At 44.6% G+C, this 25,708-nt stretch overlaps 1 protein-coding gene across 1 annotated transcript in view; it reads right to left on the bottom strand.

Moving 5' to 3' along the window:
• The window catches only part of LOC115077642 (vomeronasal type-2 receptor 26-like), a 176,017-nt gene extending 150,556 nt beyond the window's left edge, over window positions 1-25,461 (bottom strand). The window contains exons 1-3 of the mRNA XM_029579937.1: window positions 25,444-25,461; window positions 24,673-24,731; window positions 3,392-3,683 (exon numbers count right to left, since the gene is read on the bottom strand). Of these exons, the coding sequence (XP_029435797.1) occupies window positions 3,392-3,683; window positions 24,673-24,731; window positions 25,444-25,461 (369 nt within the window). The remainder of the gene's footprint in view (window positions 1-3,391; window positions 3,684-24,672; window positions 24,732-25,443) is intronic.
• Between the last annotated feature and the right edge of the window lie 247 nt (window positions 25,462-25,708).

Genomic DNA, 25,708 nt, shown 5'->3' with positions numbered 1-25,708 from the left:
GAGAATAGCCACTGCCATTAACAATGGTTACATGGAATAGACTTAGTTTTTGGGTACTTGCCAGGTTCTTATGGCCTGGATTGGCCACTGTTGGAAACAGGATGCTGGGCTTGATGGACCCTTGGTCTGACCCAGTATGGTATTTTCTTATGTTCTTATGTGCAATCTGCAATGGATAGGTCCTATTCGTTGCATTTGTGGGTTTGTGAAATGCATGGCGAACCCCCCAGAATGCAACGTATCATTACCAAATTTACCCCCACCCTCCTGACCCCCCAAGACTTGCCAAAAGTCCCTGGTGGTCCAGCGGGGGTCCGGGAGCGATCTCCTGCATTTGGGCCGTCGGCTGCCAGTATTCAAAATGGCGTCGATAGCCTTTGACCTTACTATGTCACACAGTCTATCGGTGCCATTGGTCGGCCCCTGTCACATGGTAGGTGCAATGGATGGCCCACGATGGTGCCGGCCATCCATTGCTCCTACCATGTGACAGGGGCCGACCTGTCCAAACCTTCTCCAAACTGAACAGCAAACTGAAAGGCTAACTTCTTTAGCCTTTCCTTATAGGGCAGCCATTACATGCCCCTTATCATTATGGTCAATCTTTTCTGCACTTTACCTATTGCAACTATACCGTTTTTGAGATGTGGCAACCAGAACTGCACACATTATTCAGGATGTGTTCTCACCATGGAGCAATACAGAGGCATTATGACATCCATCCTTTTATTAGCCATTCACTTCCTAATAATTCCTAACATTCTGTATGCTTTTATGATCACCACAGCACACAGCACTGACAATTTCAATGTATTATCCATCATCATGCCTAGATCTCTTTCCTGGGTGGTAATTCCTAAGATAGAACCTAACATTGTGTAACTACAGCAAGGGTTAATGTTCCCTATATGCATAACTTTGCACTTGTCCACGTTAAATTTTATCTGCCGTTTTGAAGCACAATCTTCCAGTCTCAAAAGGTCCTCTTGCAATTTATCGCAATCAGTTTGAGATTTAACCACTCTGCATATTTTTGAGTCATCCACAAATTTGATCACCTCACTCATTGTACCCCTTTCCAGAACATTTATAAATATATTAAAAAGCACTGGTCCAAGTACAGATCCCTGAGGCACTCCACTGTTTACCTGTGAAAACAGACCATTTAATCCCATATTCTTTGTTTCTTGTCTTTTAACCAGCTTGCAATCCATAAAAGGACATTGCCTCCTATGCCGTGACTTTTTAGTTTTCTTCAAAGCCTCTCATGTGGGACTTTGTTGAACATCTTCTGAAAATCCAAATACACCTCATCTACTGGTTCACCTTTGTCCACATGTTTATTCAACTCTTCAAAAAGATTTGAGAGGCAAGCCTTCAATTGGGTAAATCCATGTTGGCTGTATCCCATCAAACTAAGTCTATCTAAATATTTTGTGATTTGATTTTTATAACAGTTTCCATGATTTTTCCCAGTACTGAAGTCAGGCTCACCGCTCTATAATTTCCTGGATCAGCCTTGGATCCCTTTTTAAATATGGGGGTTACATTGGCCATCTTCCAATGCTCAGGTACAATGCATGATTTTAACAATAGGTTACAAATTAATTGAAATAGGTCTAACAATTCATTTTTTAGTTCTTTCACAAATTTGTAGACATTGTATAATATTTGATTTCCTTCCTCCTCTTACTGATTATTAATCTTTGATGTTTGTGTTGCACTGGTGGTGGACCCTTAGCCCGAGGTGGGATTGATGCTACCTGTAGGGCAAGCCCCATGGGTCCCCACTATCAGGAGGAGGAGCAGACTGGGAGACGGAAGTCAACTGGAGCTTCGCCAATATCAGCCCTCATTCCCCGCAGGTTACCGGGGCTGGCTGGTCTTAGTCAGGCCTCCATCAGATGACTCCCAGTGGGTATTTGAAGTAGGCAACCAGGGGCCAGCAGAGGTATCAGAGGGACCCAGATAAGTCCGGATGAGGCAGGGATCCAGAGGGCGGCAATGATGTGCCAGAGAAGAAGAGTAGGTGATGATCGGAGAACAGAAGGCCGAAGCCTAACAATGCCAAGTCCAAGGAGATACCAGAGGCAAGGTCAGGAGCAGGCTGGAGTTGGGTCAGGTGGCAGAGCTAAGCGACACACAGTGGAGCAATGTTCAAAGCCAGGAATCAATCCAGGGCATAGTCCAACGAAGCAAGGGTCAAAGCCAGTAGTCAGTCTAGAGCGTAGTTCAACAAAGCAAGGGTCAAAGCTAATAATCAGTCCTGAGTGTGGTCCAACGAAGCAAGGGTCAAAGGCAGTAATCATTCCGAAGCAAAGGCTACATAGGACCCAGGAACAACATCAGGAACAGGAACCAGGAACAAAGTCAGGAACAAGAGCCAGGAACAAAGTCAGGAAGGGAATGAGCAATGAAGCACATGACTAACATGGAGACCTGCTGCAAGGCAAGGAATGAGTGTTGGGCCCTGTCTTAAATTCCAGGGCCAGATGATGTCATTATCCAGGGTCGCGGGTTAGATTCCTGCCGCAGCCTCTTTAAAGACCAATGAGGCGCGCATGAGCCTAGGAGGAGGCAGGACGCTGGATGGCAGTGGCTCCCTGCGGCACATGTGGGGAGACCCACCAGGAGCCAGAGAAGTCCGTAGAGGAATTGGGAGCACCCGAGGAGGCAGCAAGGGTGTGGGATACCATTGCCAGTGAGGACTGGCCAGGTCTGGGAGCCGTGCGCCAGCGGTGAGTAGACCCTGTCACGGGCCTATCATTTATTATTATTATTTGCTAATCTAGATAGTACCTGGAATGATTGCTAGTACATCCATTATGTGGACTTACTTTTTTGAAGATGGGTTATTATTTGTAAGGTTTTTCCTTTCTATTAATACATGAAATGCTTTGTTTTCTATCATGTAATATTGATTAAAACTGAATAAATATAAAGTTAATAAAAAGTATGAACATATATTTTCATTAAACAATTATGTGGTCATTTTATCAGGTGTAACTTGGCTGGGAAGATTTAATGAGATAATATTCAAAGCAGACTTACTGCTTAAATCTGCTATACAAAGGTGCGTAATTCATTTGATGATTTTATAATGTGTGATGTTACCAAATTACCCCATAGTATTTGTAACCTCTTCTGTCCTTTAACTTCCCTGCATTTCACTACATTTATGAGATTCACTACATTTATGATGCTGTCATGCTGTATCTTTTTCTTTTTGTTGCTAATGGCATAAACACATCTTGATATATTTTTATACTGAAATTAACCATTTCAAAAAGTTTAAAGGAATATGTAATTCAGTTCAAATTTTTTGGCATTTAAAAAGTGCATCATAGGTTATAAAATGCTAGAAATGGAAAAAAAAATCTCTTCGCCCTACCTGAGGAAATCTGTAAATCCCTGTGATTTGTGCTGTTGAATAGGATGGAAAAGACATCAAGTGACCAATGAAAGCCATGACTCTGTCCTTCTGAGAACAGCTGTAATTGGGAACTGCATCCTTCTTGACAGACAATATTCTCAGTGTGTTTAGGACTGAAATTCTGTCACTTATGCAGGAATCGTACATCAGGAATCCCAGAGTGATGTTGGGTAAAATGTCTGAGCTATTGTTGATCTCCTCAATGGCAAAAGCAAAGGCCAGCAGGTGTCGTGCATTATTACCATGTATTCTGTAGGAATATTAGTATTGTCAGTAATTGCACAACAATGCATGCATCTTATAATACATTACACTCAGTTCTAGAAATGTTTCTTCATTGCACCTTTTCTATTTCCGCAGAAAATATGCTCTTTAATTAATTGACATTCTAAAAGGAATGTGGAACTGTGCTTGAAGAGTTTTGTAACCTTTCCCAAGAGAGCTCCATTCTCTGGCTGTTTTAGGTAATGTATTTCACATTCCTCCTTTGTAATGTATTCCATTCATTTCTATCTCTCTAGTTTCCTGGCTCTATTTCTAACCACAAACATTTGGGTCTTTATAAAGGATTGATTGTAAGCAAGATTTAAATGTTCTTAAACTGACATTTTAGGTTTGCAATGCATAAGGATAATGGAAACTGTAAAGAAAAAAGAACGAGAAATGATGAATAAAAGAAGGGTGTTTCAGAGAGAATGTTTTAACGCATCAAGTCACACTAAAGAAAAGCCTGAAGGGACAGGGAAAGGTGGAAAATGTAAACCTACATAGCAGGTTGCAGTATTCAAAATGCACTCATTGCAGCTTCAGAGAAAGGACAGGGAGATTTAAAGAAAGAGAAATGCTCTAAGATAACATGGAAAGAAAGGTAAAAAAGCTGAAAAAAACATAAAAGAGACTCTTAGTGGCAGCTCCACCCCCTTAATTTACAATATTTTTGACTCATAAATACTGTTATCTAAGAGAACATAAATACATAGGAAGCTGCCATATTGAGTCAAAATGAGAGTCCACCAAGCCCAGCATCCTCTTTCCCTTCTGGTCAATCTGGGATACAAGTACCTGACAAATACCCAAACAGTAAAATAAAATCCCATGCTACTAATGTTTGTAAAAATTAGTAGCTATTCCCTAAAGCACGGATTTTAAAAGCCTGGCATGCATACATTTTGGGGTTTACATGCGTGGCTGGGCCTTGCGCGTGCCGTACACATTTTCTAAAGGGCCCGGCCACGTGCATAAACACCAATATGTGCACAAGTGCCAAGCCCTGAGAAAGGGGCGGGCAGGGGGTGTGGTCTGAGTGGGGAGGGGCAGGGCAGGGTGGAGACTGACCGGGACAGCGTCTATTACCCGCTGTGCTGGGGAAGTGCGTGCTGGCAGTCGGCTGGTGTGCATAAGTTACTTCTCTCTGAAGGAGCAGGTAAGTTATGAAACAAATAAAATCATATTAATAGTTAGTATAGGTGTCAGGGAGGAGAGAAGGACAAGGAAGGTTAGACAGGGTTTTAGGGAAGGTCCCTTCCAGTGCGCTTCTTAATTGGAGGGGACTCAAAGGCCCGATTGCGTCGCCATGCGTCATTTGCAAAAATGCATCCCTCCTTGCGCACGGCACCCGCAGATGTGCACACGGATTGTAAAATACACCACATGTGCGCGTGGTCACCAGATTTTATAATATATGCGTGCCAGCGTGCACATGTTCTAACATCGGCGCTTTCATATGTGCGTACGCTCATCTTTTAAGATCTACCGCTAAGTCATCTTGGTTATTAGCAGTTTATGGACTTCTTTTCCAAGTACTTGTTGAAAACCTTTTTTAAAAACAACTATTCTAACTTCATTAATTGCATCCTCCAACAATAAATTACAGAGCTTAATTGTGCATTGAGAAAAATAATTGTTTCCAATTTGTTTTAAGTATGCTACTTGCTAACTTCATGGAGTGCCCCTAGCCCTTGTATTATGTGAAAAAGTAAATAACCACTAGACATTTGCAAATATATATCAGGAATGCACAGGATATTCACCCCCAACTCTTCCTACAGACTGGCCTCCAAGAATTCATTTCAAAATGATGTGCATTCCTGATCTATATTTTTCGCCCAAGTTTCTGGTTTTACAGAAATTATTATTCTGAAAAATCCCAAAGTCGTCTGTTGTTTGTCCAAAAATAATTTGGGTGAATATCCTCCCTCCTTTCTTAAGAATATTCTTTACACTCCTCTTTTAACCACATTATTTCATGTCTCCCACCACTGATATTCTTACTCTCCTTATCTCTCTCTCTTTCTCCCTCTCTCAAATCAATCTCAGTCAAACAGTTGTGGCCATCAGGTGGTGCCCAGAACAATGCACTTTGCAAAGACATTAAGCTCTGTCTTAAAAGCTCTGTCACTCACAAACACAGTAGCACACCCACAGGAAGGCACTGGCAGACAAACACTCACATAGACAAGGCACAAGCATACACACACATCCACACAAAGCACCCTCCCCACACACAGGCAGACCATCCATATTCCTCCCTAAAACACACACAGGTGCAGGCAAATACATGTGCACTAGAGATGTGAATCGTGTGATCGATCGTCTTAACGATCGATTTCGGCTGGGAGGGGGAGGGAATCGGATCGTCGCAGTTTCGGTTTTTTAAATATCGTGTAAATTGTGTAAATCGTGTAAATCAAAAACCGGCACACTAAAACATTCCTAAAACCCACCCCGACCCTTTAAAATAAATCCCCCACCCTCCCGAACCCCCCCCAAAATGCCTTAAATTACCTGGGGTCCAGAGGAAGGGTCCCGGTGTGGTCTTTTACTCTCGGTCCTCCGTGCGTTGTAGTAATGGCGCCGGCGCTACCTTTGACCTGTCATATGACAGGTCAAAGGTAGCGCCGGCGCCATTTTGTTTTTTTATCCCCCGACGTCAGGAGCATAGGAAATCGCTCCCGGACCCCCAGGGACTTTTGGCCAGCTTGGGGGGGCCTCCTGACCCCCACAAGACTTGCCAAAAGTCCATCGGGGGTCCGGAACGATCTCCTACCGCAAATTGTTTTTCCATACGGAAAATGGCGCCGGCCGTATGGCAACACGATTCGACTGCAGGAGGTCGTTCCGGACCCCCGCTGGACTTTTGGCAAGTCTTGTGGGGGTCAGGAGGCCCCCAAGCTGGCCAAAAGTCCCTGGGGGTCCAGCGGGGGTCCGGGAGCGATCTCCTACTCTCCTGACGTCGGGGGACAAAAAAACAAAATGGCACTGGCGCTACCTTTGCCCTGTCATATGACAGGTCAAAGGTAGCGCCAGCGCCATTTCTACAACGCACGGAGGACCGAGAGTAAAAGATCACACCGGGACCCTTCCTCTGGACCCCAGGTAATTTAAGGCATTTTGGGGGGGTTCGGGAGGGTGGGGGATTTATTTTAAAGGGTCGGGGTGGGTTTTAGGGTTGTTTTAGTGTGCCAGTTTTCCCGCCCTCCCCCTCCCCCTTCCCCTCCCCCTTCCCCCGATTTACGATTTTTTAACGATAAATCGGGGGAATTGTTATTGTATCGCGGCTCTAATGATTTTTGACGATTTAAAATATATCGGACGATATTTTAAATCGTCAAAAACGATTCACATCCCTAATGTGCACACACACACACACACACACACACACACAGAGCACCCTCCCCACACACAGACAGAGGCATCCATATTCCTCCCTAAAATACACACAGGTGCAGGCAAATACACATACACACACACACACACACAAACACACACACACACACACACTATTAGAAATATAATGAACCCGAATAGGTGAAAAATAAAGCCGATCAAGCTAGAAGAAAGTTGAGAAAAACTCACTGTGATTTCACATTGTTTTCATTAATATGACCTTCATATAGGGACGCCTTTTAAATTCATGACAGTCAATAAAGTTTTTAAATAGACTTCGTCTTGAGTAAAATCATCAGTCATATCAATACAGAAGTTTTTTTGCAAATAAGTTTTGAGAACATTTTTTAGACTGTGCCAATAAAATCACAAAGGAGTAGATTTTAAAAGAAGCGCACGCATGTCCATGTGCATGCAGTTCCTGGCGCATACACATGGACGCACCACTTTTTTAACATGCATGTCCTAGTGTGTGTGCATGTTATAAAATCTATTGGCCATGCACACCAGATCTTACAATCTGCACACGCATGTGCAGGCAGCGAGCGCAGGATGAATTTTCTAGTATTACTCACGGTGACACAATCAGGCCTCGTCCAGTTCCCTCCCAATCTGCTCAAATTAAGGACTGTTAGGGAGTTTCCCTACCCCCCTACTTAACCTTCCTTCCCTTTCCCCTTTCCCCTCTCCACCCTGACCCCTACCTCCTACCTGTCTATTTTTTTTATTTTGTTTCCTTACTCCTTTGTAGGAGCAGAAGTAACTTGTGTGCATCAGCCAGCGTCCCAGGAACAACAGCTAATGGGCACTGTCCCGGCCTGCCCACCTCTTTTTCAGGGCCCGGCACTTGTGCGTGTATCGGCTTGCACATCCCTAGCGCCTCCTTTATAATGGGAGCCCATGAGTGTCGGCCGTCCGCCAAATTTATCAGCGTCGGTTTTCCCAAATGGCGTACAGCCAGGGATTCAGGAAAAAGATGTCCATTTCCTGCACCCGGCAGCAGTCGATTTTTTAAAACTTTTTTTTAAAGATTTCTTTCTCCTACCTAATATCTCAAAGATATTAACTAGGAGGCTTTACTGTACTAATTTTAGGAGCTTGCAGCAATTAAAACTTGCTTCAGACAGGCATTCATTTCTGAGCACAAACATGTGAGTCATAGACAGATTGGGGTTTTTTTTGCATTTGAATAGCTAATAGCCTCAGTCACATGCATTTGAATAGCTAATAGCCTCAATCACATGCATTTGAATAGGATGAGTGATATTAGTTTCACTCTGCATTGGACGCGCATTGTACAGGCGCTAATCCCCTTATGGCACAAGGGCATTAGATAGCACCTATACAACGCACGTCCAACCAGTGGCGTAGCCAGAATTGATTTTTTGGGTGGGCACAAGGTTAACATGGGTGGGCTGTAGGCATGCAGGTCTACTAGTTGTTTTTTTACTGATAAATAATGCCAAATTATGCAGCATAGCATTCACATCTACGCCTAAGTATGAGGTTTACTTAATGATACAAACATAATTCACGGTGATTTGTGGTACTTTAGCCTTCTTATTATTACAATTTTATACACGGCTCCTACCTGTCCATAAATTTTGAGAGAGCGGTTGTGTTGCTTATATTTAAATTGCTAACATCTCAAAATATAGATATATATTTTTACCTTTGTTGTCTGATCTTTGTATTTTTCTAATCAGTTGGTCCTGGTCTCTTTTTCCCATTTTTTCCCTTATAGCTCATTTCCTAATTCCTTTTCAGTGTCTTTCTTCTATTACTGTCTTCTTCCCTTCCACACACACACACACACACACACACACATACACGCTTTCTCTCACAGACTCCCTCTCACACACTCAAGCTGTCACTCTCATATGCTCCCCCCCCCCACCCCCCACAAGCTCACATTCAAGTTCTCACTTTCTCACCCCTCCCCAGGCTTATATTCTTATACACACACAGATGCACATCCAGGCACCCATTCTCACCCACACACATAAACCCAGACTCCCATTCTCACCCACAAACCCATGCTCCCAGTCTCACCCACACATATTCAAGCTCCCATTCTCATCCATACATATACACATTTAAGGTACTATTCTCACCCACACATACACACATTCAAGCACCCATTCTTATCCACATATTCAAGCTTCCATTCTCACCCACCCACACAAACCCAGGCTCTCATTCTCACCCATATATACACACATTCAAGCTCCCATTCTCACCCACCCACAAACCCAGGCTCCCATTCTCAACCACACATACACACATTCGAGCTCCCATTCACCCACATATTCAAGCTTCCATTCTCACCCACATATACACCCAGGCTCCAGTTTTCACCCACACACACTCCCATTCTCATCCACACATACACATTCAAGCACGTGCACAGCTTCCGCTTTCTCCCCCAGAGCAGGAAGATCAGCTGCCTCTCCTGCTGCCACCGGCCTCCTGCTATCTTCGGGCGTCGGGCCGTACTGCCCGCCGAACTTCCTGTCGGGGGGGGGGGGGGAGCGGAAGCGCAGCGCACAACGTCCACTTCCTCCCCCCCCCCCCCCAAGCAGGAAGATCGGCGGGCAGTACGGCCCGACGCCCGAAGATAGCAGGAGGCCGGTGGCAGCAGGAGAGGCAGCTGATCTTCCTGTTTTGGGGGAGAAAGCGGAAGCTGTGCGCGGCGCTTCCGCTCCCCCAAACAGGAAGTTTGGCGGCCGTTTGGCCCGAAGATAGCAGGAGAACGGGTGGCAGCAGGAGAGGCAGCTGATCTTCCTGCATTGGGGGGAGGAAGCGGAAGCTGCGCGTGGCGCTTCCGCCCCCCCCGAACAGGAAGACCGGTTGGCCATGCGGCCGCAGCAGCGCTTCCCCATGTGTGCCGTGATGGCGCGCGAGGCGTGGGTTCTCTTGTTCGCTGTCGCGGGGATGGGATCCCGCGACAGCCTTGCAGTTCCGGTGCCAGTTGGGTGGGCCTGGGTCTAAGTTGGGTGGGCACCTGCCCACCCAGGCCCACCCGTGGCTACGCCACTGCGTCCAACTGCAGGTTATACAGTGCACTCGGCTGAGCGCAGTGATTGCATCGGCCCCTTAGTTTTTTCACAAATTTTTCAAAAGATTTCTGTATTAATATAAGACCGATGATTATACACAAGAAAATGTCTTTTTAAAGACTTCATTGACTGTTATGAGTTTAAATGGCATCCCTGTATGATGGGCATATTAATGAAAGCAATGTCATAAGAACATAAAAAATTGCCATGCTGGGTCAGACCAAGGGTCCATCAAGCCCAGCATTCTGTTTCCATCAGAGGCCAAACCAGGCCACAAGAACCTGGCAAGTACCCAAACATTAAGATGATCCCAAGCTACTGATGCCAGTCATAGCAGAGGTCATTCCCTAAGTCAACTTCATTAATAGCAGTTAATAGACTTCTCCTACAAGAACGTATCCAAACATTTTTTTAAACCCAGCTACACTAACTGCAGTAACCACATCCTCTGGCAATAAATTCCAGAGCTTAGGTGTACATTGAGTGAAAAATAATTTTCTCCAATTAGTCTTAAATGTGCTGCTTGCTAACATCATGGAGTGCCCCCTAGTCCTTCTATTATCCAAAAGTACAGTATAAATAACCGATTGACATATACTCATTCCAGACATCTCATGATTTTAAAGACCTCTATCATCCCCCCCCTCAACAGTATCACCATGTTTATTAACCCCTTCAAAAAATGAAGCAGATTTGTTAGGCAAGACTTCCCTTGGGTAAATCCATGTTGACTGTATTCCATTAAACCATGTCTTTCAATATGCTCTACGATTTTGATCTTGAGAATAGTTTCCACTATTTTTCCTGGCACTGAAGTCAGGCTTACTGGTCTATAGTTACCCGGACTGCCCCTGGTGTCTTTTTTAAATATTGGGGTTACATTGGCCACCCTCCAGTCTTCAGGTACAATGGGTGATTTTAATGATAGGTTACAAATTGTAACTAATAGATCAGAAATTTCATTTTTCAGTTCCTTCAGTACCCTAGGATGCATACCATCTGGTCCAGGTAATTTGCTACTCTTTAGTTTGTCAATCTGGCCTACTACATCTTCCAAGTTCACAGTGATTTTGTTCAGTTCGTCTGACTCATCACCCCTGAAAACCATCTCTGGAACTGGTATCTCCTCAACATCCTCATTAGTAAACACAGAAGCAAGCAAATCATTTAGTCTTTCTGCAATGGCCTTATCTTCCCTAAGAGCCCCTTTAACCCCTCGGTCATCTAATGGTCCAACCCATTCCCTCACAGGTTTCTTGCTTCAGATATATTTAACAGCAATCACTTTGCTGTACTTATTTTTTATTTCTTCACTGCCACTAAACTAGTCTGGCTTCAGAGAAAAATCTTTCATAGCACCCATACAAAGTGGCAGTGGCACATGTTCTGAAAATTTTAATTTCTTTTTTATTTAGCTGGCTTCCAGTACTTGATTTCTGCAGATAAAAAATATGTCAGATTTTGAATCAGGACTCCCTTCTTTTTCTCTTCTACAAGTATTTCTCACAGGCTTGGCTGACTGTGTATCAACAACCAATTCTCTGCCCTTGCCATTCTCTCTGCTCCCATTTCCTTGCAGTGGCATGACTTTGCCTGCTGTGCAGTTTCTCCATGCCAAGTTTCAGCCTGCTGTATAGTCTTCCCCCCACCAGGGGCATTCAGCAAGCCCTGCTCCCAGTTGCAAAAGCCACTCCCTTTCAGATCACCTGATCCCTGGTCATTTCCTCAGTGCCTTTTCATCAAGTCACCTTAGGTCCTTGACCTGGCCACCTTCTCACTTTGGGCCTGATTTTAAAAATCATTTACATGCATAAAATTGAGTTTTATTCGAGTAAATGCACTTTACTCGAGTAAGTGGACTTTTGAAAATTGCCACAATATATGTCATTGAATTGTCCATAGGATTTGCTTTCATAAGTGCAGTTTATATGTGTAAATAGCATTTGAAAATTGCTGTGATAGTAGTTACATTTACACATGTAAATCCTTCTGAAAATTCACCAGTTTGTCTTGCCTTGCATCCTACTCAGACCTTTTGCCATTCCTTGTAGTCTCCCTGGATCTTCTGCCTTGCCTTGTAGCCTTTTTTGGCCTCCTGCTTTGCTCTGTGGCCTTCCGGGTCTAGTTGTCTTCCTGTTGCCCTCTGGGCCTCTCTGCCTTACGTTACAGCCTCTGGCCCTGCTAGATTCTCCTAGACATCATTGTGCCCTTTTGGGCTTCCCTGTTTATTGTTGTCTAGACCTTGTCCTTGTCAAGTCCTGTCCTTGTCTAATCCTTGTTCTGTCTTGCACTTTCTGCCAAGTCCTTGTCTGTTTTCCAGTCCTTGCTGTTATGACTGTAGGCCGTGGCCGCCAGCGGCTGCCTCAACTTACTTTGTGTCTTGCCTGGCCCTTCACTCCTGGGGTGCTTGCAGCTGCAGCCAGCCACTACCGCTGTCCTTTCTGCATCCCACGTGGTGGCTGGATCACCGCTGATCCACGCTATGACACCAGGCCTCCTTAGGCGCATGTGCGTACCATTGGTGCTTCATTTAATGGGCCTATGGTGGGAACCCCAGGCCATCCCCGATTGATGACATCACAAGAGCAAGATATTTAAGCACTGCCTTGGGCCTTAGCAAACTGACTTGGCAACAAGTTCCCTCAGCTACTCTGGGTGTTTGTTTTTGTGCTTCGGACCTGAGGTTCCAGTTGGATCTCTGCACTCTCTTGGACTCTGGCTGAGTACCCGCTCCTCGGGGGCTCACTTGCGCTTCTGTCCCAGGGACTTTTTCTTATGCTTCCTGCTCCTTGGGAGGGCCACAAGCGCTACTTCTCCAGAGCGCCTGCTTCCACACTACCCCACCCCTTGGGATAGTCTCAGCATTACCACATCAGAGAGTCTGCTTCTATTCTATCCCGCTCCTCGGGGTAATCCCAGCATTGCCACATCAGAGAACCTGACTCTACGCTACCCTGCTCCTCGGAGTAGCCTCAGCATTGCTACATCAGAGAGTCTGCCTCTACATTTCTCTGCTCTTCGGGATAGCCCCTGCTCCACTACTTCAAAGAGACTGTCTCGTGTCTCTACACCTCCCTGCTGCTCGGTGCAGCTTCAGCACCTATTCACCAAAAAGTCTGCCTCTGCACTTCCCCGCTCCTCGGGGCCAGCCCTGTGCGCTCTCACAGTGGGAACCTTTCTGGGATATCCTCTCTCAGATCTACCCTGCACTGTGACTCCTTGGAACTGTCTCTCCTCAGCTCTGCTCCTCGGGAAACTCCACAGTACAGGCACAGTGCGGATACCTGCGATCACATGGCTATGACGCAGGTAGCTCTTTTACTTCTCTTCTCTCCAGGGCCACAGCAGTAGTACAGTCGCCTCTGTTCCCAGCCAGCCTTGCCTCCCGATGGTGGGGACCTGAGGGGCCCTATCTCTCTGGTAGTATCAACTCCCACCTTGGGCCAAGAGTCCATGAAACTTAAAAAACCTAACACTTGCCCTTTTCCATGGTTCAGCTCCAGACCCTGCCTGCTCTCAGTAACTGGATTAATCACCATCCTATGCTCTGCATCCAGCCTCTTGCCAGTACCTGTGTCCAGCCTGTGCCTAGCCTCAGCTTTCACCCTATCACCGACCTCAGCTACCAGCCAGCACCATGTTGTTCTGCCATAAACAAATCCTACCAGGCCCCAGAACGTAAGGACTCAACCTTTATAGGAGAGAGCAGATAGACAGAAGAGCAGCCTTAATTCAGCCCTGTTGTCTTGCACTGCTTTTGTGGGGATGCTCTCTGACTCCAGCCTGCCTGACCATGACAGCATGATGGAATTGGATGTGGCTACCAGGGCTTTCATGTCACAATATTCTCTATTGATACAATACCACTCACCAGTATCTGTCTGTCACATACTTAGCAACGATTGAGTTCACTTCAGTGCATAGCCTGCACTGCCAAATTGCCAAGCAGATTTAGCAACCTTCTTGTGACACAAACTCAGTCTCCATCTTTCTAGGGCTCTCTCTCACAATGGGGCCCTCATTTTCAGTTTTTATTTCTCCCCAGAAATTATCAGGGTTTATTACATCAAAAACAAAAATGATATTTACTGGGAAAAATGATAGCTTATTAATTCACTGATTTCTCCCATTTTTTCTTTGCTGTGATAAACACTAATAAATTCCTAGGTAAAATAAAATAAAAACTGAAAACAAAGATTCCTACCCTCACATTGTTTGCAAAAATGTTTCTCTCAAATGCACATTCATACACAGTGTATGTTTGTATACTGCTGATATACTCCTTTTGCACATACCAAAAATATATCTGTAACAAAGGGAAAAATTAATGCTGATGTCTTTCCAATTAATTGTCTGATCATGTGCAAAGAAAGTACTTTCTCTCTTGCATTTTGTATATAAAATTTGTATTTTCAAAAGAACTCAGTCAAAGGAAAGCTTTAAAAAAGGAGAGAGAAGAATTAAAAGAAAATTAAAATACAAAAGAAAAACGAAGTAGGGTTAAAACCCAAAAAATATAAATATGAGAAGTAATAAAAATATTAAAATAAATAAAATTAAGAAGATATAGGAAAAGATAAAATGTCATATGTAGGAGTCATATGGTTGTGTGAGTTGTGTGACTTAGTCTGAGATACTGCTTTCTGCCTGCTCACTGCAGAAGGGTAATAGATTGGAGTACAGAAGCAGCCTTCTTAGTTTAATCTAAATGCCAGTTATAGGCTAGTTAAAAAAATATATTTCACCTTGATTGGCCCTCCATCTACCTGTGTAGTTCTTTCATTTTGGCTCCAGCCTGGCTGCTCCCTCACAAATAGGCCGATACAGTACAGTGCACTCCGACGGAGCGCACTGTTAATCCTTGATTGGACGCGCGTTTTCCCTTACCCCTTATTCAGTAAGGGGAGGAAAATGCGCTTCCAACCCGCCGAACCTAACAGGAGTACTAGGGCCATCAACATGCAAATGCATGTTGATGGCCCTATTAGGTATTCACGCACGATTCAGTAAGTAAAATGTGCAGCCAAACCGCACATTTTACTTTCAGAAATTAGCGCCTACCCAAAGGAAGGCGCTAATTTCTTCGGGTGCCCTCCGACATAATATCATGACGAAATTAAGTCAGAGGTCCCGAAGGCTAAAAATGTAAAAAAAAAAAAAGAAAAAAAAATTGGCCGGCGGCTGTCGGGTCGAAAACCGGATGCTCAATTTTGCCGGGGTCTGGTTTCCGAGCCCGTGGCTGTCAGCGGGTTCGAGAACCGACGCCGGCAAAATTGAGCGTCAGCTATCAAACCCGCTGACAGCCGCTCCTGTCAAAAAGGAGGCGCTAGGGACGCGCTAGTGTCCCTAGAGCCTCCTTTTGCCCATTTCTACCGCCGGGCCTAATTTAAATAATGTATCGCGTGCACAGGCGAGTGGCCTGTGCGCGCGTCCGCCCGCTCTCCTGCGGTCTTTACTGAATCGACCCGATTGGAAACAGATGTTTGCCATAGTTGTTTGTCTCCCTGCAGCAGAGTCACTGCAACACTTTTCAGTGAGCCATAAACTTGAAAGGGAGACATAAATGAAGGAAAACATATTTATGTGGCCCCTGCTCCACAAGAGTCTATAGAAGTTAACAGTGCTAACAGGTTTTATGTTGAAATAGAGGTTTCCCCCTATGGCAGCTCTGATTATTCTCTTAACTGTTTTAGCACCTGCTGAAAGTGCACAGGATGCTGAGAGGGCAAAAGGTTATCCTGGATCCAATATAGGAATATTGCAAAGCTCTGGGTCATCTGTGTATCAGAAGGTGTTATCTGCCTTTCTTGACAGACAAGGGGATACATCCCCTAGGGGCTCTGTCATTGAGCAGAAGGGATAAAAACGCTGATTCTACTGAGTCTGGGGCGGCTTCAGATTGCAAGGGAATAGATTGGCTGAAGCTGTGATCCCCACCCAGGATTAGAGCAGGGATCAGCTGGGGCTCAGATTTTCCTCTAAAAATCCCCAGAGGTCTGAAGAGAGGAAGCATAGGGTGCAACACGGCCTGGAAGTTAAAAGATAAAACCTGTGCTTAACTAAAGGAAGAACATATCTGGACCAGGAAATCAAACTGTGCCAGAGAGAACTTGTTTGGGGCTCAGAGGATCCTGATGCAGCACCAGAAGGATTTTTCCTTGAGTTGAACTGGACATTCCTGTAACTATTTTGCTAATTGAGGAGATTAACGAGAGGGTCAGGCTAGGTGTTCAAAGATTGAGGAGAGAAGATAAAACAAAGTAACTAGAGGCGCTGTGATACTGTAAGAAGGATATGAGCTATAAGGAGAAGAGTTAAAGTTTTTCTGGAACTGTAATCATCTTTACTTTCTGTATCTACCTGAACTATCATTATGTTTGAGTCAGAAGATTCTTCAGTAAAATTTATTTTTGGAGCACAACTTGAGTCTGGAGAAAGGTTTGTTTATGTGGAGTGTTCTGAGCCTGGTACTGGTACTGCAGATTATCCTGCCCCAGAGATTTAATTCCCCTGCTCGGGAGAGTAACCCTAATGCTCCCTGAGACTGGGCAGGTGACCCCAGGTGTACGGGGGGTTACATTTAAATTTGCGTACACCCACCATTCATTTCAGGAGTATATGAAGGAATCAGAAACGGTCTCATTTATTGCATTTTACCCATTTGTTTTAAACAAATACACATATCTATCCTTAAATACATATATTACTTGAATTACTTTAAGAAGAGCTTCTATCTAATTTATATATGAGGCCAATATTCAAAGCTGGTCATTCAAGTAACTTAACTGAATATAACTTATCTGGCTAAGTAACAAAGTATATTCAGCAGTAGGGATGTGCAGACCAAAAGTTTATGTTCATAAGTCCATAAGTCGAAAGGGGGGGGGGGTCAATTTCGGTCAATATGGACATATAGAGAATTCCATAAGTTGAGTCTATGTCCATACGTGCAAATAAAAATTTAAACACCTCACCCTCCTTAATCCCCCCCCCCCAAGACTTACCACAACTCCCAAAAGGAACTTTTGGCCAGCTTGGGGGGGCTGACCCCCCCAAGCTGGCCAAAAGTTCCTTTTGGGCCCAACGAGGGTCCCGGAGCGAACCCGCGGGGAATCACGTGACGCCGCGTCACTCTGACGTGGCGCCGACGTCACGTGCTCCTCGCAAAGGAGTTCAGAAATGGCGTCCTGACTCCCCGCTGGATCACCAGGGAGTTGTGGTAAGTCTTGGGGGGGGATTAAGGAGGGTGAGGGGTTTAAATTTTTATTTAGGATCAACAATCGCGATTTCCAACTTATTCAACATAGCTATGTTGAATAAGTTGGAAATCCGATCGTTTTCGCCTCATCACTTTTTTTTACATTTAAGTTCAAAACGAATGCACAACCCTATTCAGCAGTATGGTTAAGCATTGAATATAATATCCACGCTTAGTTGTACAAGTTATTACCAGCTGGGTTTAAACATGCAGGAAAGCAGGTCTAACTTAGCCACATAAGCCACAAGTTATATGGGTAACTTTTTAGCCTCATAAGCAGCAGCCGCTGAATGTAGCTACGTATTCAGCAAGTGCTACATAGCTGCATGAGCAATACTTATGTGGCTAATTAGTGCTGAATGCTTTTTGAATATTGCCCTCTATAATACTAAATGTCTCTTACACTAATCTCAAAGAGTTTCTAGCAGTGCTACTAATGAGCATCATGCTAGGCTTCATCTGATAAAGCATAATTAAATACTTTTTGCACTCTCAGTCCTATATTTAATGTATTCCTAATTACTGTAGAAATTGAAATAAGCAATTCATTTTGGAACATCCACCCAGTCCTCATTTTAGATAAACCCAGCTTTCTATTAATATCAAGCTTAGGTTGGTGGTGGTCATGCGTTGGCTCAGACCTGAGCAGGATTATGGAGCCTGATCACCAGAGGATGTCTCACAAAAGTGGGAACTTTGGGAATAATATTTGGGTCAATGAGAAGCACAATGTGAAAGTGAAAATATAGATTTTATGTTCAAATTATTACGAAAAAAAGGATAACAATAGAAACTATCCTGGCAAGGCAAGAAAAGGAATTCTGTATCACATCTACAAGCAAATAGAAACAGATATAGAAATATACATCAGGTCTTAAGAGATTAGAAAAGCACCTGGACACTTTCATAGAAACAGATATAGAAATATACATCAGGTCTTAAGAGATTAGAAAATCACCCTGGACACTTTCATAGAAACAGATACAGAAATGTACATCAGGTCTTAAGAGATTAGAAAAGCACCTGGACACTTTCATAGAGACAGATATAGAAATACACATCAGGTCTTAGATTACAAAAGCACCTGGACACTTTCATAGAAACAGATATAGAAATACAGATCAGGTTTTAAGAGATTACAAAAGCACCTGGACACTTTCATAGAAACAGATATAGAAATACACATCAGGTCTTAAGAGATTACAAAAGCACCTGGACACTGTCATAGAAACAGATATAGAAATATACATCAGGTCTTAAGAGGTTACAAAAGCACCTGGACACTTTCATAGAAACAGATATAGAAATACACATCAGGTCTTAAGAGGTTACAAAAGCACCTGGACACTTTCATAGAAACAGATATAGAAATACACATCAGGTCTAAAGAGATTAGAAAAGCACCTGGACACTTTCATAGAAACAGATATAGAAATACACATCAGGTCTTAAGAGGTTACAAAAGCACCTGGACACTTTCATAGAAACAGATATAGAAATATATATCAGGTCTTAAGAGGTTACAAAAGCACCTGGACACTTTCATAGAAACAGATATAGAAATACACATCAGGTCTTAAGAGGTTACAAAAGCACCTGGACACTTTCATAGAAACAGATATAGAAATATATATCAGGTCTTAAGAGGTTACAAAAGCACCTGGACACTTTCATAGAAACAGATATAGAAATACACATCAGGTCTTAAGAGGTTACAAAAGCACCTGGACACTTTCATAGAAACAGATATAGAAATACACATCAGGTCTTAAGAGGTTACAGAAGCACCTGGACACTTTCATGGACGCCCGAGCGGGCCCCGTGACCGCTCGTGCCAGATAATGTGGGCCCAGGCCCACTCGAGAGCCTCGCGATCGGGGAAGGGGAGACAAGCACGGGAGGGGGGGAAAAGGGGGGAGAGGAAGGCCGAAAGGGCAGGCAATCAGGTCGCGGGGAGGCCAGCGCGGGCGGGGGGGGGGGGGGAGGAGTTAAGGGGAAGCGTGTGGGGGAAGGCAGGGATTGGCGAACAGAGCATGTTGCCATGGTTGCGAGGCTCCGATTGGCCGTCTGGCCATCGGGGTCGAGGGAGGAGGGGAGGAGTGCGAGGGCACGGGGGCGTGCAAGGGAGAGCTCAGGGCGGCAGCGAGAAGGCAGCAGCGGAGCGAATCCCCTCCCACCCTCCCTTATGTTTAGGCTGTCGGGGTTAGGCTTGTTGTCGTAGCTGTGTGTGTGTGTGTGTGGGGGGGGGGGGGGGGGGCTTGTGGAGGGCCCGAGCCTGAATAGTAGATTTGGTTGATTGTTAAATCGGGGTTTCAGCGGAAGACGGTGGTGACAACTGAGGGGGGCTGTTGTCATGGTGGAGCTCCTTGCTAGAAGTGGCGGGAGATGGCCGGCGGGACTCCTTGCAGGATGGCGGCGGGAGTCCACCCGGGTGGGCTCCTTGCAGGCAGGTGGCGGGAGTCCGAATCCGGGGGGGGGAGGGGGGGAGAGCCTGTTGGTTGAGCCGAAGGCTGGTGGTGACTATTCCTGCCGGGGGAGCGGCGGATGGTCAGAGGAGGGGGGGAAGCTGAAACCGCTAAGGTTAATATATTGTTAAGATATTGTCGATAGGGTTAAAATGTTATGCTGGGCTCGGGTCTCCAGGTTAATAAAGCTGCGGCCTTATTTTACCCAAAGAAGGTGTAACGTGATTCTTGGTATGTGAATGGGAATGGCAAGCGAGTGAGGTCCTGGATGTCCATAATATAGAAACAGATATAGAAATACACATCAGGTCTTAAGAGATTAGAAAAGCACCCTGGACACTTTCATAGAAACAGATATAGAAATACACATCAGGTCTAAAGAGATTACAAAAGCACCTGGACACTTTCATAGAAACAGATATAGAAATACACATCAGGTCTTAAGAGGTTAGAAAAGCACCTGGACACTTTCATAGAAACAGATATAGAAATACACATCAGGTCTTAAGAGATTAGAAAAGCACCTGGACACTTTCATAGAAACAGATATAGAAATACACATCAGGTCTTAAGAGATTAGAAAAGCACCTGGGCACTTTCATAGAAACAGATATAGAAATACACATCAGGTCTAAAGAGATTACAAAAGCACCTGGACACTTTCATAGAAACAGATATAGAAATACACATCAGGTCTTAAGAGATTACAAAAGCACCTGGGCACTTTCATAGAAACAGATATAGAAATACACAGCAGGTCTTAAGAGATTAGAAAAGCACCTGGACACTTTCATAGAAACAGATATAGAAATACACATCAGGTCTTAAGAGATTAGAAAAGCACCTGAACACTTTCATAGAAACAGATATAGAAATACACATCAGGTCTTAAGAGATTAGAAAAGCACCTGGACACTTTCATAGAAACAGATATAGAAATACACATCAGGTCTAAAGAGGTTACAAAAGCACCTGGACACTTTCATAGAAACAGATATAGAAATATACATCAGGTCTTAAGAGGTTAGAAAAGCACCTGGACACTTTCATAGAAACAGATATAGAAATACACATCAGGTCTAAAGAGATTAGAAAAGCACCTGGACACTTTCATAGAAACAGAGATAGAAATATACATCAGGTCTAAAGAGGTTACAAAAGCACCTGGACACTTTCATAGAAACAGATATAGAAATATACATCAGGTCTTAAGAGATTAGAAAAGCACCTGGACACTTTCATAGAAACAGATATAGAAATATACATCAGGTCTTAAGAGGTTAGAAAAGCACCTGGACACTTTCATAGAAACAGATATAGAAATACACATAAGGTCTAAAGAGATTACAAAAGCACCTGGACACTTTCATAGAAACAGATATAGAAATACACATCAGGTCTAAAGAGATTACAAAAGCACCTGGACACTTTCATAGAAACAGATATAGAAATACACATCAGGTCTTAAGAGATTACAAAAGCACCCTGGACACTTTCATAGAAACAGAAATAGAAATACACATCAGGTCTTAAGAGGTTAGAAAAGCACCTGGACACTTTCATAGAAACAGATATAGAAATATACATCAGGTCTTAAGAGATTAGAAAAGCACCTGGACACTTTCATAGAAACAGATATAGAAATACACATAAGGTCTAAAGAGATTACAAAAGCACCTGGACACTTTCATAGAAACAGATATAGAAATACACATCAGGTCTAAAGAGATTACAAAAGCACCTGGACACTTTCATAGAAACAGATATAGAAATACACATCAGGTCTTAAGAGATTACAAAAGCACCCTGGACACTTTCATAGAAACAGAAATAGAAATACACATCAGGTCTTAAGAGGTTAGAAAAGCACCTGGACACTTTCATAGAAACAGATATAGAAATATACATCAGGTCTTAAGAGATTACAAAAGCACCTGGACACTTTCATAGAAACAGATATAGAAATACACATCAGGTCTAAAGAGGTTACAAAAGCACCTGGACACTTTCATAGAAACAGAAATAGAAATACACATCAGGTCTTAAGAGGTTAGAAAAGCACCTGGACACTTTCATAGAAACAGATATAGAAATATACAGCAGGTCTAAAGAGGTTACAAAAGCACCTGGACACTTTCATAGAAACAGATATAGAAATACACATCAGGTCTTAAGAGATTACAAAAGCACCTGGACACTTTCATAGAAACAGATAAAGAAATATACATCAGGTCTTAAGAGATTACAAAAGCACCCTGGACACTTTCATAGAAACAGATATAGAAATACACATCAGGTCTTAAGAGATTAGAGAAGCACCTGGACACTTTCATAGAAACAGATATAGAAATACACATCAGGTCTTAAGAGATTACAAAAGCACCTGGACACTTTCATAGAAATGATAATTTACTTGAGGAAGTTTGTTCTACAAAAAAATGAAGTCCCCTCCCCAATGAGCTTATACTGCAATGGTGCCTTGTGCACTGACTGCAAAGACAGGGGAACCGGTCCCTGGTGTGAGGTGATTTTGCAAGGTGCTGGGGGACTGGCTTGTAAGGACTGGTTTGTAAGGGACTCCACCAAAGATTGCTGTCCTGAGAGAAGAGATTGGCAGCAGTTTGAATGAGGGGACAGCTTACAGAAAGTTTCCTTAATAAATCACAGAAGCAGCCTTCCAGCTAGACAAGGTCAGTCTGTCAGCAGGGTGACAGATCAGTGCGACTAGATTTCCCTAAATAAAGGTCATAGAGTCTGTGCTGAAAGTCCACTTTCCTTTCTGCCTCCAAACTAAACAATAGTGCATTGTGGACCAGTCAGAACCAGCTCCTTGCAGGAGTGAACTCCTGGTATGAAGTCAGGAGTTTGGCACAAGGAAAGGCAGTGACAGAGCAGAGCAGGGTCAGAGTTTATGATGGGTGTGGAGAGCTGAATTAGTGAGGGTTCAGACCCATAGACAGGAGGTTAGATGAGTTCGCTCCAGTGGCGTAGCCATGGGTGGGCCTGGGTGGGCAGGTGCCCACCCAACTTAGACCCAGGCCCACCCAACTGGCACCGGAACTGCAAGGCTGTCGCGGGATCCCATCCCCGCGACAGCGAACAAGAGAACCCTCGCCTCGCGCGCCATCACGGCACACATGGGGAAGCGCTGCTGCGGCCGTATGGCCAACTGGTCTTCCTGTTCAGGGGGGGAGCGGAAGCGCCGCGGGCAGCTTCCGCTTCCTCCCCCCAAAGCAGGAAGATCAGCTGCCTCTCCTGCTGCCACCCGTTCTCCTGCTATCTTCGGGCCCGCCGAACTTCCTGTTTGGGGGTGGGGAGCGGAAGCGCCGCGGGCAGCTTCCGCTTCCTCCCCCCAAAGCAGGAAGATCAGCTGCCTCTCCTGCTGCCACCGGACTCCTGCTATCTTCGGACCAAACGGCCTGCCGAACTTTCTGTTTGGGGGAGCGGAAGCGCCGCGCACAGCTTCCGCTTTCTCCCCCAGAGCAGGAAGATCAGCTGCCTCTCCTGCTGCCACCGGACTCCTGCTATCTTCGGGCGTCGGGCCGATCTTCCTGCTTGGGGGGGGGGGGGGGAGGAAGCGGACGTTGTGCGCTGCGCTTCCGCTCCCCCCCCCCCCCCGACAGGAAGTTTGGACGCCCGAAGATAGCAGGAGTCCGGTGGCAGCAGGAGAGGCAGCTGATCTTCCTGCTCTGGGGGAGAAAGCGGAAGCTGTGCACGTGCTTGAATGTGTATGTGTGGATGAGAATGGGAGTGTGTGTGGGTGAAAACTGGAGCCTGGGTGTGTATGTAGGTGAGAATGGAAGCTTGAATATGTGGGTGAATGGGAGCTCGAATGTGTGTATGTGTGGTTGAGAATGGGAGCCTGGGTTTGTGGGTGGGTGAGAATGGGAGCTTGAATGTGTATATATGGGTGAGAATGAGAGCCTGGGTTTGTGTGGGTGGGTGAGAATGGAAGCTTGAATATGTGGATAAGAATGGGTGCTTGAATGTGTGTATGTGTGGGTGAGAATAGTACCTTAAATGTGTATATGTATGGATGAGAATGGGAGCTTGAATATGTGTGGGTGAGACTGGGAGCATGGGTTTGTGGGTGAGAATGGGAGTCTGGGTTTATGTGTGTGGGTGAGAATGGGTGCCTGGATGTGCGTCTGTGTGTGCATAAGAATATAAGCCTGGGGAGGGGTGAGAAAGTGAGAACTTGAATGTGAGCTTGGGGGGGGGGGGGGGAGAGCATATGAGAGTGAGAGCTTGAGTGTGTGAGAGGGAGTCTGTGAGAGAAAGCGTGTATGTGTGTGTGTGTGTGTGTGTGTGTGTGTGTGTGTGGAAGGGAAGAAGACAGTAATAGAAGAAAGACACTGAAAAGGAATTAGGAAATGAGCTATAAGGGAAAAAATGGGAAAAAGAGACCAGGACCAACTGATTAGAAAAATACAAAGATCAGACAACAAAGGTAAAAATATATATCTATATTTTGAGATGTTAGCAATTTAAATATAAGCAACACAACCACTCTCTCAAAATTTATGGACAGGTAGGAGCTGTGTATAAAATCGTAATAATAAGAAGGCTAAAGTACCACAAATCACCGTGAATTATGTTTGTATCATTAAGTAAACCTCATACTTAGGCGTAGATGTGAATGCTATGCTGCATAATTTGGCATTATTTATCAGTAAAAAAACAACTAGTAGACCTGCATGCCTACAGCCCACCCATGTTAACCTTGTGCCCACCCAAAAAATCAATTCTGGCTACGCCACTGGTTCGCTCCCTGGGAGAAAAACCCTTTACAGTGGTTTCCCCACATCCAGATCCTGCTGCTCTGATCCAGACAGCAGGTAGGACTGAGCCTGAAGGGGAGAGAGAGCACAGATAAAGAAGTAAAGTGACTGCTGAGGACTGGAGGGAATGGGAGAGGGGGAATTGCTCAGATACCTATTGGAGCCCAGTAGTCAGTGCTTACATTTCTATTTGCAGCCCCCTCCTGCCTGACAGCCTGGGGCAGAGAGAGAGGGAGTTGTTCTGACTGCAGTGGGTCCTGCCAATCCTGAGGGTTGTTCCAGGCATAACAAGGGGATCCCTAGGATGGTGGAGAGTAGGCACAGAGGTTCCCTAGCCCCAGTTAATCACAAGCCCTCATTCCTATAGGTCTGCATTGTACTGTATAATAGGATTTCTTATGCTACACAACTATTTCAATTCAACAGTCACAAATATTGTTCACATGAAAAGAAGTATTTGCCTTTATTTTCAGTCATTCAGGCAGGAGACAATCAGAATACATTTCTGGTAAAACCAATGTTGCCTTTGCCAGCCACTCATTGGCTCCCTGCACATTTCCGCATACAGTTCAAGTTCCCTTTACTCACCTACAAGAGCCTTCACTCTGCTGCTCCTCACTCCCTCTCCTCTCTTACCTCTCCCTTCTCCCCTCCTCATGAACTCTGCTCATGGGGCAAGTCTCTCTCTTATCTGGGTCCTCCTCCTCCTCCACTGCCCCCTCTCAGCTCTGTGCTTTCCACCTTTCTTCACCAAATACTTCCTGAGTTTGAGTCTGGCTACCTCTCTGTCCTCATTCATATTCACTCTGACAGACACTGTTAAATCTTAACCTCTGATTAACCTGATTGCAGTCTTAATGACTGTAACCATTTTTCTTAATACATGAAATCCCCAAAGTCTCTTTTGCTCTGTAGGATTGTCTTGATTAGAGTGTAAGCTCTTCTGAGCAGGGACTGTCTCTTATTTATTTTTGTGCAGCAGTGCATGTGTTGAGTAGTCATATAGAGGTAAGTAATAGTAGGAATATAAAATAAATACAATATAC

This window comes from Rhinatrema bivittatum, chromosome 16, assembly GCF_901001135.1.
Source record: "Rhinatrema bivittatum chromosome 16, aRhiBiv1.1, whole genome shotgun sequence".
NCBI lineage: Eukaryota > Metazoa > Chordata > Amphibia > Gymnophiona > Rhinatrematidae > Rhinatrema > Rhinatrema bivittatum.
Note: the sequence above shows the minus strand (reverse complement) of the source record. Positions and strands in the feature narration are given on the sequence as shown.